Below are 14,306 nucleotides of genomic sequence, written 5' to 3'. Positions count from 1 at the left end.
GTCTGGCTCAATCGTATGCCCTGCTTCGCACACAGAACTAAAATCTGAATCGTGTTTGATGCATCTATCATCGCAAACGTTTTGCACCTTTTTTGATGGGTTTTTTACACCACTGCTTGCGATTATGGCATCGCACACAGTTCGTCGAAGGGTCTCTGATCGTAGTGTCGCGTTAGCACCATCTTGCAGTAGTGTATGTGACATGGGCCGAACTGATGGGCAGTGAAGTTACAAGGTAGAAGGCCTCCCCCCGTGTCCGGGTAGGACTTTCCTTTGCGTGGATGGCACGATTGGCATTTGGATGTGTGCTTTCATTTCTTTGTAAACTGACCCTGTACAACCCTAGGTCCCTCTGGTGTCTATATAAACTGGAGGGCTTAGTTTGTAGAGGCTATCAGGATTCATATAGGCTAGACATCTAGGGTTTAGCCATTACGATCTCGAGGTAGATCAACTCTTGTAACCCCTATTCTCAATCAAGATAAATCAAGCAGGAAGTAGGGTATTACCTCCATTAAGAGGGCCCGAACCTGGGTAAACATCTTGTCCCCGTTGTCTCTCGTTACCTTTGATCCTCGGACGCACAGATCGGGACCCCTACCCGAGATCGGCCAGTTTTGACACTGACACCGGCATCAATGGAAAGTCCATGAAGATCATCATCAATGGAGGGAGTTGCCATAACTTGGCAAGTGAAGAACTTTGCTCCAAACTCCAATTGGTCAAGATGAAGCACCCACACCCCTACAAAGTTCAATGGCTAAGCGGCTCCGGCACTATCCAAGTCGAGCATAGGGTACAAGTTTCCTTCAAGATTAGAGCTTGTGAAGACACTTTGGAGTGTGATGTCGTTCCAATGTTCGTTTGCCACCTTCTTCTTGGGCGACCATGGAAATTAGATCGAGGTGTCATCCACAACGGCCGAACGAATCTCTATAGCTTCGAGATGAAAGGAAAGGGGCACGTACTTCGACCTATGTCTCCAGGCCAAGTTATCGCCGATAAGCAAGCCACCCATCGTGGAGAGAATAGTGAGAGAGCGAACCACCAAAAAGAGAGTGAGCGCCACAAGCCCAAATTGAGTGCCTCCACGATGAGCGAAAAGAAAAATCTAGTCCTATTTGCCACCAAAAGTGAGATGAGAGAAGTATGTGCGAACCCATCAAGTGTCATGCACATGTCCTTTTGTGCAAGGACGAGGCACTAAAAGCTAACACCTCTCTCAATCTTCCTTTAGTGTTATCTTCTCAATTGCAGGAATTCCAAGACATTTTCCCCGACGAGCTACCCCCGGGTCTACCTCCACTATGAGGCATCGAACACCGAATCGACCTCATCCCCGGAGCACCCCTTCCCCGGAGCACCATTGCTTCTCCATTACATGCTTTGAGTAAGAAGAATGCACCCTTTGTTTGGGGACCATCTCATTAATGAGCTTAAGAATTTGCTTACTCATGCTCCCGTGCTTGCATTACGAAACTTTGACAAACCCTTTGAAATTCATTGTGATGCTAGTGGTAATGGCATAGGAGGTATGTTAACGCAAGAGAAGTGCCCCATAGCTTACTTTAGTGAGAAACTTTCCGGAGCGCAACTCAATTACCCCATCTATGACAAGGAGCTATATGCTTTAGTGTGATTTTTGCATGAATGGGAACATTATCTTCGCCCTCATGAATTTGTCATCCATACCGACCATGAAATGCTTAAATACCTTAAGGGTCAAACTAAGTTGAACAAGTGTCATGCTAAATGGAGTGAGATCATTGATTCATTTTCTTATGTCATCAAGTACATTAAAGGTAAGGAAAATGTCGTGGCGGACGCTCTTTCCCGCATAAACATGCTTGTCACCAAACTTGAATTGAATGTCATTGGCTTTGAGCACATAAAAGACTTGTATGCGCATGATCCTACTTTTTCTATTCCATATGCCAAATGTTTGACACATACATCTTGGGAACGCTATTACAACAAAGAAGATTATCTTATGAGAGCTAACAAACTATGCATCCCCGAGTCTTCTCTTCGTTTGTTACTTTTGCAAGAATCTCATGGAGGAGGACTAATGGGACACTTTGGATGCGACAAGACATTTGCCACACTCTCCAAGAACTATTTTTGGCCCAAGATGTTCCGCGACGTCTCACGCTTCACCAACCGATGTTCTACATGTCGCAAAGCTAAGTCTAAAGCTCAATCTCATGGCCTTTATATGCCCCTTCCAATTCCATATCACCCATGGGAAGATATTAGCATGGATTTTGTCCTTGGTCTGCCTAGAACTAGAAATGGAAAGGATTCCGTGTTTGTTGTTGTGGACCGATTCTCTAAAATGGCACATTTCATACCATGCAACAAGATAGACGATGCTTCACATGTTGCAATTTTTTTGTAGGGAAATCTTGCGCCTACATGGAGTGCCAAAGACGATTGTCTCGGACCGCGACGTCAAGTTCTTGAGTTACTTTTGGAAAACCTTATGCGCCAAGCTCGGAATCAAGCTCTTGTTCTCTTCGGCATACCATCCTCAAACTGACGGCCAAACGGAGGTGACGAACCGTACGCTCTCCACTCTACTACGTGTGTTGATCAAGAAGAACATCAAGGAGTGGGAGGAGTGCCTACCTATCACTGAGTATGCCTACAATCGTGCAAGACATTCGACTACCGGCAAGTCCAACTTTGAGGTCGTCTACGGTTTCAACCCGTTGTCCCCATTGGACATTCTTCCCCTACCACTACAAGAGCGCACAAACATAGACACGAGTGCCTAAGTCAACTACCTCAAGAAGATGCATGAAGATACAAGGCACACCACCGAGCGCCAAGTACAACGACTCACGACCAAACTCAACATCAACAAGCACCCCATGGTATTCAACATTGGAGATCTTGTGTGGCTACACCTTCGCAAGGACCGCTTCCCCAACGAACGCAAGTCCAAACTTCTACCACGAGCGGACGGACCCTTCAAGGTGCTTGAACGCTACAACAACAATGCCTACAAGATCGGCATTCCACGAGACAAGTACTCTGTGAGCGACATCTTCAACGTCAAAGATCTCTCTCCCTACCATGGTGATGAAGATTTCGATCCAAGGTCGGATCTTTCCCAAGGGAGGGGAGATGATGCGGAGCATCCTACGGTCATCCCCATGGACATACCATCGTCTCAACAAGTGCCAAGAGGACCTACGACACGAGCTAGAGCTAGAGCTCTCGAGACTGAGGTGACTCCCTTCCTTAGTGATATCACACATGATCCACTCGAGACATGGCTACTACCTAAGTCCGGAATGTTGTGCATGATTAGGTACCAAGAGGACCCTCCCGAAGATGCAAGTGAAGACGGACAAGTCCCCAAGTTCACAGATGAAGAGAACCAACGGAAGGAGTCAAGAGCAGCTTCCAAGACCCGGACATCTGGCCATGACCCCGGACATCCGGCCCCTGGAGCATCCACCACGACAGCCCCCAAGAACCTACAGGCCCCGGACATCCGACCTCATCCCGGACATCTAGCCAAGACCGGAAATCCGTCCGATGCCTGGAAATCCGACGTCCTCCATCCCGAATGCATCAAGACCAACCCCGCCAGCCCGGACATCCGGCCCCCCAGCCCTGACATCCGGCCTGACGCCCGGACGTCCGGCCTCCCCTGTCTGCGCACAGTGTAGGGCCGAGGCCCATGTACCCCTTCGCCCCCCTAGACTATATATACTCATCCTCCTCCCTCTTTCTAGGGTTAGCGTTGTGATAGCTCATATGTGAGATAGAGCCTCACTCATCCAACTATATCTGCTCCACCGCGAAGGACCGACACCTCTTTGAAGAAGATCCACTTGGATTCAAGGGCCCTAACGGGAAGACCTCAAGACCTCCTCATAGAGAAGAACCGGTTACCCTATGTATCGTCCCTTGTTGGATTTGGACCGTGTGATCTCTATGTGTACTCGGATCTAGCATATCTGTGACCTAATCTCGTTGGTTTGAGTGATTCTCTTGTGTTTCCCTTCGTGATTTCTCTTGTGTTCTTCGTGTTCATCGCGGGATCCACTCCTTTCGTGAAAGATCGGCCGTATAGGGTTCCAACCTACATCAAGACTAGCCATTGAGTATTGTCGGGTAAAGTTACTTGTGCACTTTAGTGATACCGTTCCACATAGCAATCATAGCGTGCATATATCATCGTATCATCTCTTGTGTCATAGTTTGTTCCCGCATATACATTGCTATCTTGGTTTGAGCATTTCGTATCATGGCCATATCAGAGAGAGAGAGAGAGAGAGAGAAGGAAAGCTTTTAAGCAAAGAGAACAACAAAGAGCTTGTAAGCAATAGCCATAGCATCACCACATTGCATATCAAATTGCCAATTCAATCATCTTGGATCATCGTGAGAGAACCACAGGGAATCATACATACATAGCATAATCGGGATAGAAGTCGATATGTTTCGTTTCTCATAGGTTTTGTGCACAAGTGTCGTATCTCGCCTATTGAGCAATCGTGCTAGCATCTCTCTAGAGTTATGCAACAAGAGCATTTTCCGTGGTATCCACATTTTGAGATCATTTCTTGGTTGCACAACCCCATTTATCTATCCGTGTGTGTGTGTTTTCGTGTGGCACATATTGGCTATTGGTCTACTTGTTTCACTTACAAATTTGTGAATCTCTTTCAACTTTATTGACTCTTGCTAACAATTGCATAAATTTTGTGCCACCATCCTCACCAAGCTACTCCAAAAGCTTTACTTGTGTAGGTGTGAGATTGACAAGATCCGGTACCAATTGTGCTACTTCCATAATACCATATTGAGTTATCATTGATCCATCTTCAACATCAGATAAAGTACATTTGGTCTAGTTCTTTCCTTTCTTCCACTCACATATTTGCTTGAGATGATGGATAGGCCAATCACTTCTACCAACCCACTCTTCATCGAGCAAGAAGAGGAGCCGAGCAACTACGTCGCCAAGAATTAACTATTCGACGCACATAGAGCTTTGCATCAAGAGAATGAAGCTTTGAACGACCGCATCGACCAACTCACCACCGACTTGCGACAATCCGAACAACTTAGAAAGGACTACCTTAACAATATGCTATCATCCCAAATGTAAGAGTTTCGTGCCTTGATAGTCAACTGCTCTTCTCTAACATCATCATCATCAAGACGGCGCCATTCAAGCCGACACTCTTCGGACACTTCTTCGGATGCAAGTCTTCCCCGAGCTCGTCCGCATCGTCGTCAAGATCATGAAGATCATCAAGCTCCAAAAAAACCATTTCATGGCAATGGTTTACAAGGCCGCCTTCGGGAACATGAACGACATACTCACCAAGCAAATGATCTATGGAACAAGAACAAGCTCCACGACGCCAACAACAACAACAACAACAACAAACTAAGATGGCAACGCCCTCCGACAAGAGCAACAACGTCGTGAGGAACAAGTGCTTGAAGCCCAACATGCTCTATGTGAAGCAACACACGCCGTCAATGAGCACAATCGCTGTGTGTGTGAACAAGAAGAGGCCCTCCGATGAGAGCGACAAAAGAAGCCGCACACTTTGAGGAGCGCCAAGAAACGAGGAATCGTGCAAGAATTCCACGCCCTCAACGTCAAGTTAATCAAGCAGAGCATGAGGAGCAAGCGGTTGAAGACCCTCAACCACGGCAAGAGTGTCATCGCCATCGCCCCCAACATAATGAAGAGCAACGCTACGACAAGCTCATGTTCAACATGCCTAAGTTCTCCTGAAGCAACGATCCCGAAGACTACCTCTCATGGACATTGAAGGTCGACAAGATATTTCGTGTTCACAATTATGAAGTGGAAAAGAAGATTGACATGGCCTCACTTGAGTTCCAAGACTACATCCTTAATTGATGGGAGCAAGTCATAGAGCGGCTTCAACCTAAAGGCGACCCACCCATCACAACATGGAATCAAATGAAGGAGGTCCTGCCGCCACCAATGGGTGGGGAGAGAGGGTTGGCACCGGCAGTTGCTGGTGGGGAAGCTTCCCTCACGTCGCCCTTGGCAGGGGCGATCGAGGGGTGCACGGGAAAAGAAGATGTGTAGAAGTAGAAGTCCCACCAGAAAACTCATAAGAGATGCTTGATCGCAAGTAGAGTTAGTCAGCAAGGTGGGCTCAGGTCAGCTACTTTTATATGAAATCACACACACTGCAAAGTTAATTGATCAACTAATGCACTTTTGGCAAACTAAGTCTAGCTCACATGGTTAGGTTACTTGTGGTGAAACCAACCCATCAGGGTTCAAATCCTAGACTTTGCACTGCTGCTCGCATTTTAGTTTAGGCTTTCCGACGATGTTTATTCTGTGTGACCAGACGTCGACTACAGAGGCTCCTATAGTATTTGCATCAATCTAAGATGACGTGCCAGCTCAGTCTCTCAAAGGAGCACACAGGGGTACAGTGTGCATGCATGTGTTCATAGATGTGAATGTATGTGTGTATACATGAGCGCCTATGTCTACTGTGTTCAAAAAAACTAAAGCGATTTTGCGACATGTACGAAATTGCAGGTCCTAGGCAAGTTCATGTATGAACAGCTAATTATCTCAAATATAAATACATGGGGTTACATGACAACATGTGATACACAAATATCTAGCTAGGTATTCGATCCACTTATCAAAATGCCTACTCTACAAAGCCATTATGCAAAAGGAACTTGGATGTTGATCATATATGCTGAGTGGGCACCAAATACTCTTGTAAGTTGTAACTGTTAAGTATGGACAAAGATCTACGAAGGCATATAACTTTAGGAAGAATAGCCCCTCAACATATGCCCATGTATCGTATGGTTGTAACATGTGTAGCTCTACTCCCATCAGCATGCACTGAGAGGTCTTCTAGGAGTAGAGTATAAGGAAACGAACCCTCCCGCCTCTTGTTCAAAAACACTACACAAATGTTGAGAAAATGGTTCAGAGCATCATCCGTGAGATAATTACAGGCAAAAGCGCTACAAAGAAACAGCATCTTTAAGTGAAACAAAGAGCCTTTTTAAATTTGAAGTCTCCGAAGAAGAGGACCTATATCACCCGCAAAAAAAAGGACCTATATGAGTTGTATCCCTTTGTAAAAATCATATACTCTTGTCCCTCTTAGACTGATATTATGTATGTTGCAGACTTTAACATCTATTGTATCTATAAGTGTAACTCAGAAAAATTACGATGTTTTGAATGTATTTTTCAGAAGAAAGTAAAGTTGTCATTTTTTTCACATGCACTGTTTGCAAAAATAAATCCTCCCTCCAATCATATTAATTGACGCTGGTTTAGTACAAAGTTGTACTAACTTTGACCTAACCCGGTGTCAATTAATATGGATCATAGGGAGTAAATACATGTACAATCTAGAACTTCTGTTAATGCGCATTACGAGAGGCTGCGTTGTGTTGTGAACCTACAATTCGTAGTCATACTTAGAGAAATTCATCGCGGGCAAAGGACAAACATTTGTAAGCAGATAGTGTGGTTAACTAAGTGGAGCAGTTTTAGTTCTAAGGAAGCCAGAATGCAGGCAGTTACTAAAAACAAGGAAATGAAGAAATGCAACAAGCATGCACAAGTCAAATTGTTACTTACTCTTTACAGAAAAGACAATCAGAAATATACTTGTGTCCGTCTGTACATGGTCAGCTTATTTCACTTGGTCACCTCTCAAACCTATTGCGTCAGAAATATCTTCACTGCTGCCTTCAGGCAATTTCATTTCCTTCACTTCCTCAAGCTGCCTGAGGAGATCTAACCTCTCGGGGCCATATGTGGATGGGATCTAGAATACACAAATATACACTTACATTTACATGTTGCAACGAAGGGAGTAATAAGGGTTTGTACAGAGTTACAAACCATGGAAGGCACATATCTCTGGATGAAAGCCAAAATAGCAGCATGCCCAACAGCAGTAACCTGCAAACAAAGGCACCTGTTTATAATGCTCTGACATGGAGACAACTGCACTAAAGACGAAGTTCACAAGCTAAGAAATATGATTTAAACTCTTAGGCACACAAAACAAAAACCTTGACCATCACAACTTGGTGTTAAACGAGATTGGATTGTCTAGTCAGTATGGGTAACAGTGGATGAAGCAAAGAGATTACAGGATTATGGCACAAAACTGAAAGAAAGAAACAATATGGACCTCCGGAGACTTGTTCTCCTACACCTTGATTTGTGGGAACGCAATCAGTAGGGGAGGATTAGATTAGGATCAATATGGGAGCACTTAGGGAGCCGTTGAAGGGAAGATGCAGCTAGGGCTGGAGGTGTTAGAGTTGTGTCGAATATTGTGTACGAGTTAGGTTCTAGTTGTATTGTGTTTAGATAGGATATGGAGTCGTGTCCTAGTAGGACACTTGTATCCTAGGCCTCTCATATATAACGGGGCTAGACACACGATGTAACCTATGCCAACATAATAGCATCGGAACGCGGGGGAAGCCGACGGCATGTGCTGGTGTCCAGGGCGACCGGGTGTGGTATTGTGACGGTGTCACGGGGAGGAGCGCCCGTAGTCAAGCCCCGGGGATGTAGCCATATCGGTGAACCTCGTTAACAAATCTCGGTGTCGTGCTCGTGTGATTGCTTGGTCCTCGGATGATCGACGATATGCCTCAGATTTATTCTAACAAGTGGTATCATGAGCTAGGTTGTTCGGAGGTGCTAATCGTGTTGATCTAGAGGAATCATTGAGTTTGAGATGCAGCCGTGCTACGGACGTGGTTCTCGACGAAATTGGAGAAAAGCAAGATCAGTAGAAGGCACGTGTGCTTATGGCTGCAGTCGTTGGCGTCGGCGGAGTCGATCAATCCAGATCGGTCCTGGTGGCGTGTGGCAAACCCTAGGCGAGAACGGGTTACGGCGTTGGGAGCGCGCGATCCGATCGAGTGAGGCGGCAGTCGTACGCGCGGATGCGCGTGGCATTGACAAGTCAAGGCCAAGGCCGGCTAGTGGGCTGGGCCAGCGGCGCTGCAGCTCTCTCTGGGTGGCGGCAGTGCTACGCTGGAGGGCCAGGCCCAGGCGATGGGCTGGATGATTTGTGGGGTTCACGCATGCGCATGCGTTGCGCGGAAGGGAGCTGGTAATGATGTGGAGCCGAAGCAAGGCATCGTGAGGATTTGTTTGAGAAAAAAAAGATAGCAATCAGGACCACGTGTGTGCACAGGAGCAGTTTTGGTTCGGTCAATTCGATCAATTTTCTGCTACGAAGTGCACGGAGAAGCAACAGCAAATAGTGACAGGAAAAAAGGAAAATTTGTGCAGTTTGCATGGGAGTTTTTTATGGGTCGGTTTGTTGAGATGGTTTGAAACACGTGGATAGGTTGCGGAGGCCCGTGGGACTGAGTCGGACTAGACAGTCTGACGGATCGACGCAAGTCGGTTGGTACAGAAGACGGTGCGGGATCGGCGACGGCGACATAGGAGCGTAATGCTGATGGTGACCGACTTCTGGGCGTGGAAACACGTGGCACAGGTCTGAGGACTTGTGTGGCTTCAACAAGACTATGGCGCGAGGTTGATTCAAGACGGTGCACACGGAGCTTGAAGTTGACAGGGCGCGAGGGTGGACTGATTATCTACCATGGAGTCATGTTGAAGGTGGAGCTGGATTGAGGGGCTACGGTGTAAGGATCCAGAGAATCGAAGCCTATTCAGCTGGGAAAAAGCGAGTGACACGTAATTCGGACTGGAGCCCAGTGGTCTGATGGAGGCGTGAAACTCGTCATCGGTCTGTGATGATCGGTGGTACTCTGCAGTGGGGTTGAGTGGTGTGGGTCCGCGACCCTTGAGACTCGACCGGGACAGCGGAGGCTCGACGCGGTAATAGCGGCGAGGCGTGCGGTATGCACGGGGCATGGAGACGGGTCAGGGCTCTGGTGGTCATACATGTGGTGAGACAACTGCGAATTTGACTCGGGATGACTACAAGCAATGGTGAAATTTCTTCAAGTTTCAGACAGGCGGTCAAGAAAGGAGCGGTTATGTTGAGTTCAGGTAACTCTTATGCGTGACACCCAATATGTGAGTTGTTCACTTTCACGCAGGTCAGTGGTCAGTGTGTGATGATGTTGGACTGATACTCTGGAAGTTGGGAGCACCTAGAGTAACAAGGAACTTAAAATTTTGCTCGAGCGTTGACTGTGGTCAAGAAAAGAAGGGACTACAAGTTGCAGGTGGAGTCACATGGAGTCTTTGGAGTAGCAGCGGTTCTCATGGGATAAACTCAAGTCCAATGTACATGGAAGTTCGACGCATTGACGAATTCAAGGTGGTGGAGAATATTCGCCAAGGTGGAGTTTGTTAGAGTTGTGTCGAATATTGTGTACGAGTTAGGTTACAATTGGACTTGTAGTTGTATTGTGTTTAGATAGGATATGGAGTCGTGTCCTCGTAGGACACTTGTATCCTAGGCCTCTCATATATAACGGGGCTAGACACACGATGTAACCTATGCCAACATAATAGCATCGGAACGCAGGGGAAGCCGACGGCATGTGCCGGTGTCCAGGGCGACCGGGTGCGGTATTGTGACGGTGTCACGGGGAGGAGCGCCCGTAGTCAAGCCCCAGGGATGTAGCCATATCGGTGAACCTCGTTAACAAATCTCGGTGTCGTGCTCGTGTGATTGCTTGGTCCTCGGATGATCGACGATATGCCTCGGATTTATTCTAACAGAAGGCCCTAGGTGCAGATGTTATGCGTGAGGACCCGAGGGGCAGAGAAAGAAGGGGTGTCTTCTAATTCTCTGCTTAATTAAATCTCACGGTGGCTACCTCATTTATATATAATAATATATAGAGGGTCTGCCTTACAAACCGACTCTGAGTCTCTGACTAACAAACAAACCTATGGTCTATTCATACGGACTAACCTATAGCTTTCCTATCAATAGTAGTCTACCTAAGGACTCTAATAGGAATTCCTCCTGATGATGTGTTCCCCTAATCTGGAGGATTACCAGGAGAGGCTCCATCTTGTATTGGTGTTATCTCTGAACTAGACTGCGAAGGCACCGAGTGGCAACCATGACCATGACCCGTATATGTCTGCCCCTACATAACATCTCTCCTTCCGTCGACGAACAGCTCGTCCTCAAGCTGGAACGCAATATAAACACGCTTGAAAGCTTCAACATCTTCCCATGAAGCATCTGAAGCTGGAAGGCCTTCCCACTGAATAAGCACTTGCCACACACCTCTGTACAGCTTGGTTCGAAAGACCTTGGCTGGCGACGGTGACCACCGAAAGGTCTTTCCGAGTGTCCTCTCTCTAGATTCGGTGGTTGACTTCAGTGGGGAGTCATATACGGGAGGGCAGAGGGCCCTCTCCAACAGCTTCAGTGGGCAGCCGCAGTCGCACATCGCATGTAGCTGCTGGGATCGCGGAAAAGTGATGGCAACAACACATAAGTGACGTCGATGGTAGTGCTACTCGAGCACCCTAGGTTTGACATGAGTTAGTTATACCTCGCAATGGCGATGTTTTTACGTCATTACCTTGTTGAAGGCATTGCTCGGATATATGGAAAAAGGCTTTCACCTGGCTTTATATATAAAGCAACACAGCCAAACTCATGGTGATGAGGAGAACCTCTTACAAAGCAGATCGAAAGAAAGCCAGAAATACAGGAGAATCCACACCCTACCACAAAGCACCCTAGACTACTGACGAAGAAGATGACTAGCCACCAGGGGAAATCACCGGACCTCAGTCCGACACACTCAACAAGCTGTTGTTGGAGAGGGCCCCCTACCCTCTCGCTCCGGATTGTGGAGCCCGAACCTGCAAGCGAATAGCGAGGACCGTGGGTGGCGCCAACGAGGACCCGTGTAGAAGATGCGGAGGCAAGTGCAACCACCCATGCCAGAGTCGAGGAGACTCGATGCACTGGAGGAAATCTGGGCTCCACGACGACACCCTCAGGAGGAAGACGAAACTGCACGTCATTGCCGTCGAGACCAAGTAGTCAGTCAAGGGTTTTCACCCGGAGCCCTAGCTCAGTGAGAGGGACCGCAACGATGCCCTCAAGAGGGAAATGACACCCACGAGCATCACCGTCGTTGGCACCGAAGCACAAGGTTTTCACCTAGAACCTCTCACCCACGCCACCCGAGGAACTCCGTGCACCTGTCTACCCAGAAGAAAGACATGCCGCCACCAAGCAAGACCTCTCCAGAGCACGATCTGGGAACCGCCACTGCCAAGGCAACGCTGATACCAGGATCACTGAACGCAACATCCTCTACCACCCACACGGCCAAAGGACGCAACCATTACCGCCGCCAAGACACCTGCTGAGAAGCCAATCTGACAGACCACCACCCAAGGCTGCCGCCCCGGCGTCCAAGGTCCCACCCTCGACCCCGCACAACCGCACCGACCACCGACAACCTCTCTCACCAGCGACGGGATGGAAAGGCTCCTCCTTTCCAGTCCCACGGCATACCATGGATGAAGCCGCACACCACTTCGGTGCCACCACCACTGGGCAGCGACCAGCGAACCCAAAAATCGACCACAAGGGACCAGATCTGACCGGGAGCAGCCTTCCCCAACCTCCCCCACCCGCCAAGACGAGACGGACGGCGGTGCCCTGACCACCGAGCGAGGAAAGGAAGCAGCCGCGCCCCCCTGCCCACAGCCACGAACTCCCAGGAGGTTGAGCCCCCGCAGGGCAGAGGACCACATACCACCGCGCTCCACGGGCCAACGCGAACGCATCCGGCGTCGCCAGCCACCAGGACGGCCGGATCTGAAGCCTGACCGGCCGGAGGAACATTGATCAAGATGGAGAGTCTTCTGCATTGGGATTTTGCCCCTGGCCTAGCCCTTGTGGATCACGTGAGACGATGTTTTGGATCTATGATGCATTTTTTCCCCCTCTCGAGACCGCAAGGAATTCTTTCTTGTGGCCACGTTTTCTTCTGCCTCCTTCCCTCTCACGGTGGATTCAGCTGGAATTGCTTTGCAATGTTGCTTGGGTGGTATTAGCTCTGGTTTTAAGGTTGTTCAAATCAATCCTCGAGCTTTCCGTTTCTCAGTTGCCAATAACAAAGTGGGGCATTTCATATATGGTCTCAAGGATCAAGTATGGCTGGATTTTGTTTGTCACTTTCAACTTTTCAAGGGTCGTTTCACTCGTGCTCCCATTTTGTTTCATTGTTGGCATGCTGATGAAGAGTTGGTTGATTTGTCGTCTCGACGACCGATGGCTATTAAACCACATTTGGATTTTCTCAAACACCATACACATCTCAGCGATTCATCCAAATGTGAACTTAGCAAATTCAACCTTGTGCCTATGGATCATATGAGCTTTTCCAATAAAAATTCAGCCGAGGCTTCATCTTCTACGTTGATGCACCAAGCTAATCCTATTGGCTGCCTCATGGATGCACAATTCAAAATTGGGCCAGTTAAGGTAACTGCCAAAGATAGACCGACAATGATGCCAATCAGCCCACGTCTTGTCTTAATGGAGCATTATCTCAAACAGGCGAAATTTGAGGAAACAGACCAACCTTTATTCCTTGCCTTGGGAGATTTCCAATGCCCACTTAATGTGCCTTATCCATCTCCCCCTCAATGTTTTCTTTCCTCGGCTTTCAAATATGCTCCGGCCCATAATAGTTGGCCTCCAACCCTCTCGGCCCAACATAAAGCGGACCTGGCCCAGGCTTCCTATTCAGAGGAGGAAATATTGACGCTGGATCGTTTTTGGGCATCTCTTTGTGCCCGTTGCCTGCAATGGGGGCATAAAAAGATTAATGCCAAGCACGGATTATTTGCATTCACTGCTCGGCACCTGATCACAAGGTAATTAATTGCCCCTCCTTGACCGATCCTAAGCTTTATGATTCAAATCTACCTGCCCATGGGAAATATATCACTCAGACCGGATCTTCTGCGCAGTTACCCCCGAATTTGAGTAATTAGCTTCCCAAAATTTCAAGGATTAGATGTGATTTCTGTGGCAACTATGGACATGTGGCACGATCTTGGCATTCCAAAAAATGGAACGAGTGCTGGAAATGGGTCCCCAAGCAGTCCTGTCATACCTATTCTACCCTCACGGTCCAGCTTCTACCTCGATTCCTCAATCGCCACTGCCCCGCCCTGCCCATTCACCACACCCGCCACCTTCACTCCACCTCGCAACAATGGCGAACTATCCACTGAACCCCGTGCCGTTCTTGCCACCACGGTTTGCTGTGGAACCAGGGCCGGCGGACCACGTCGTCCGCAGCGG

The 14,306-nt window shown here is 48.0% G+C and overlaps 1 protein-coding gene across 4 annotated transcripts in view; it reads right to left on the bottom strand.

The window, feature by feature from the left end:
• Positions 1-6,578: 6,578 nt before the first annotated feature.
• LOC123146866 (uncharacterized) overlaps positions 6,579-14,306 on the bottom strand; it is a 40,898-nt gene continuing 33,170 nt past the window's right edge. For 3 of the 4 annotated variants that reach the window (XM_044566136.1, XM_044566139.1, XM_044566138.1), the window contains 3 exons: positions 7,904-7,963; positions 7,637-7,826; positions 6,579-6,946 (listed from right to left, as the gene is read on the bottom strand). In XM_044566136.1, the coding sequence (XP_044422071.1) occupies positions 7,692-7,826; positions 7,904-7,963 (195 nt within the window). In that variant the 3' untranslated portion in view covers positions 6,579-6,946; positions 7,637-7,691. Of the gene's footprint in view, positions 6,947-7,636; positions 7,827-7,903; positions 7,964-14,306 lie in introns of those variants that run through there. The other variant, XM_044566137.1, reaches the window with a different exon arrangement.

The sequence above is a fragment of the Triticum aestivum genome, chromosome 7A, assembly GCF_018294505.1.
Source record: "Triticum aestivum cultivar Chinese Spring chromosome 7A, IWGSC CS RefSeq v2.1, whole genome shotgun sequence".
Lineage (NCBI taxonomy): Eukaryota > Viridiplantae > Streptophyta > Magnoliopsida > Poales > Poaceae > Triticum > Triticum aestivum.
The sequence above is the reverse complement of the archived record's forward strand: the minus strand, read 5'-3'. Positions and strand labels throughout refer to the sequence as shown.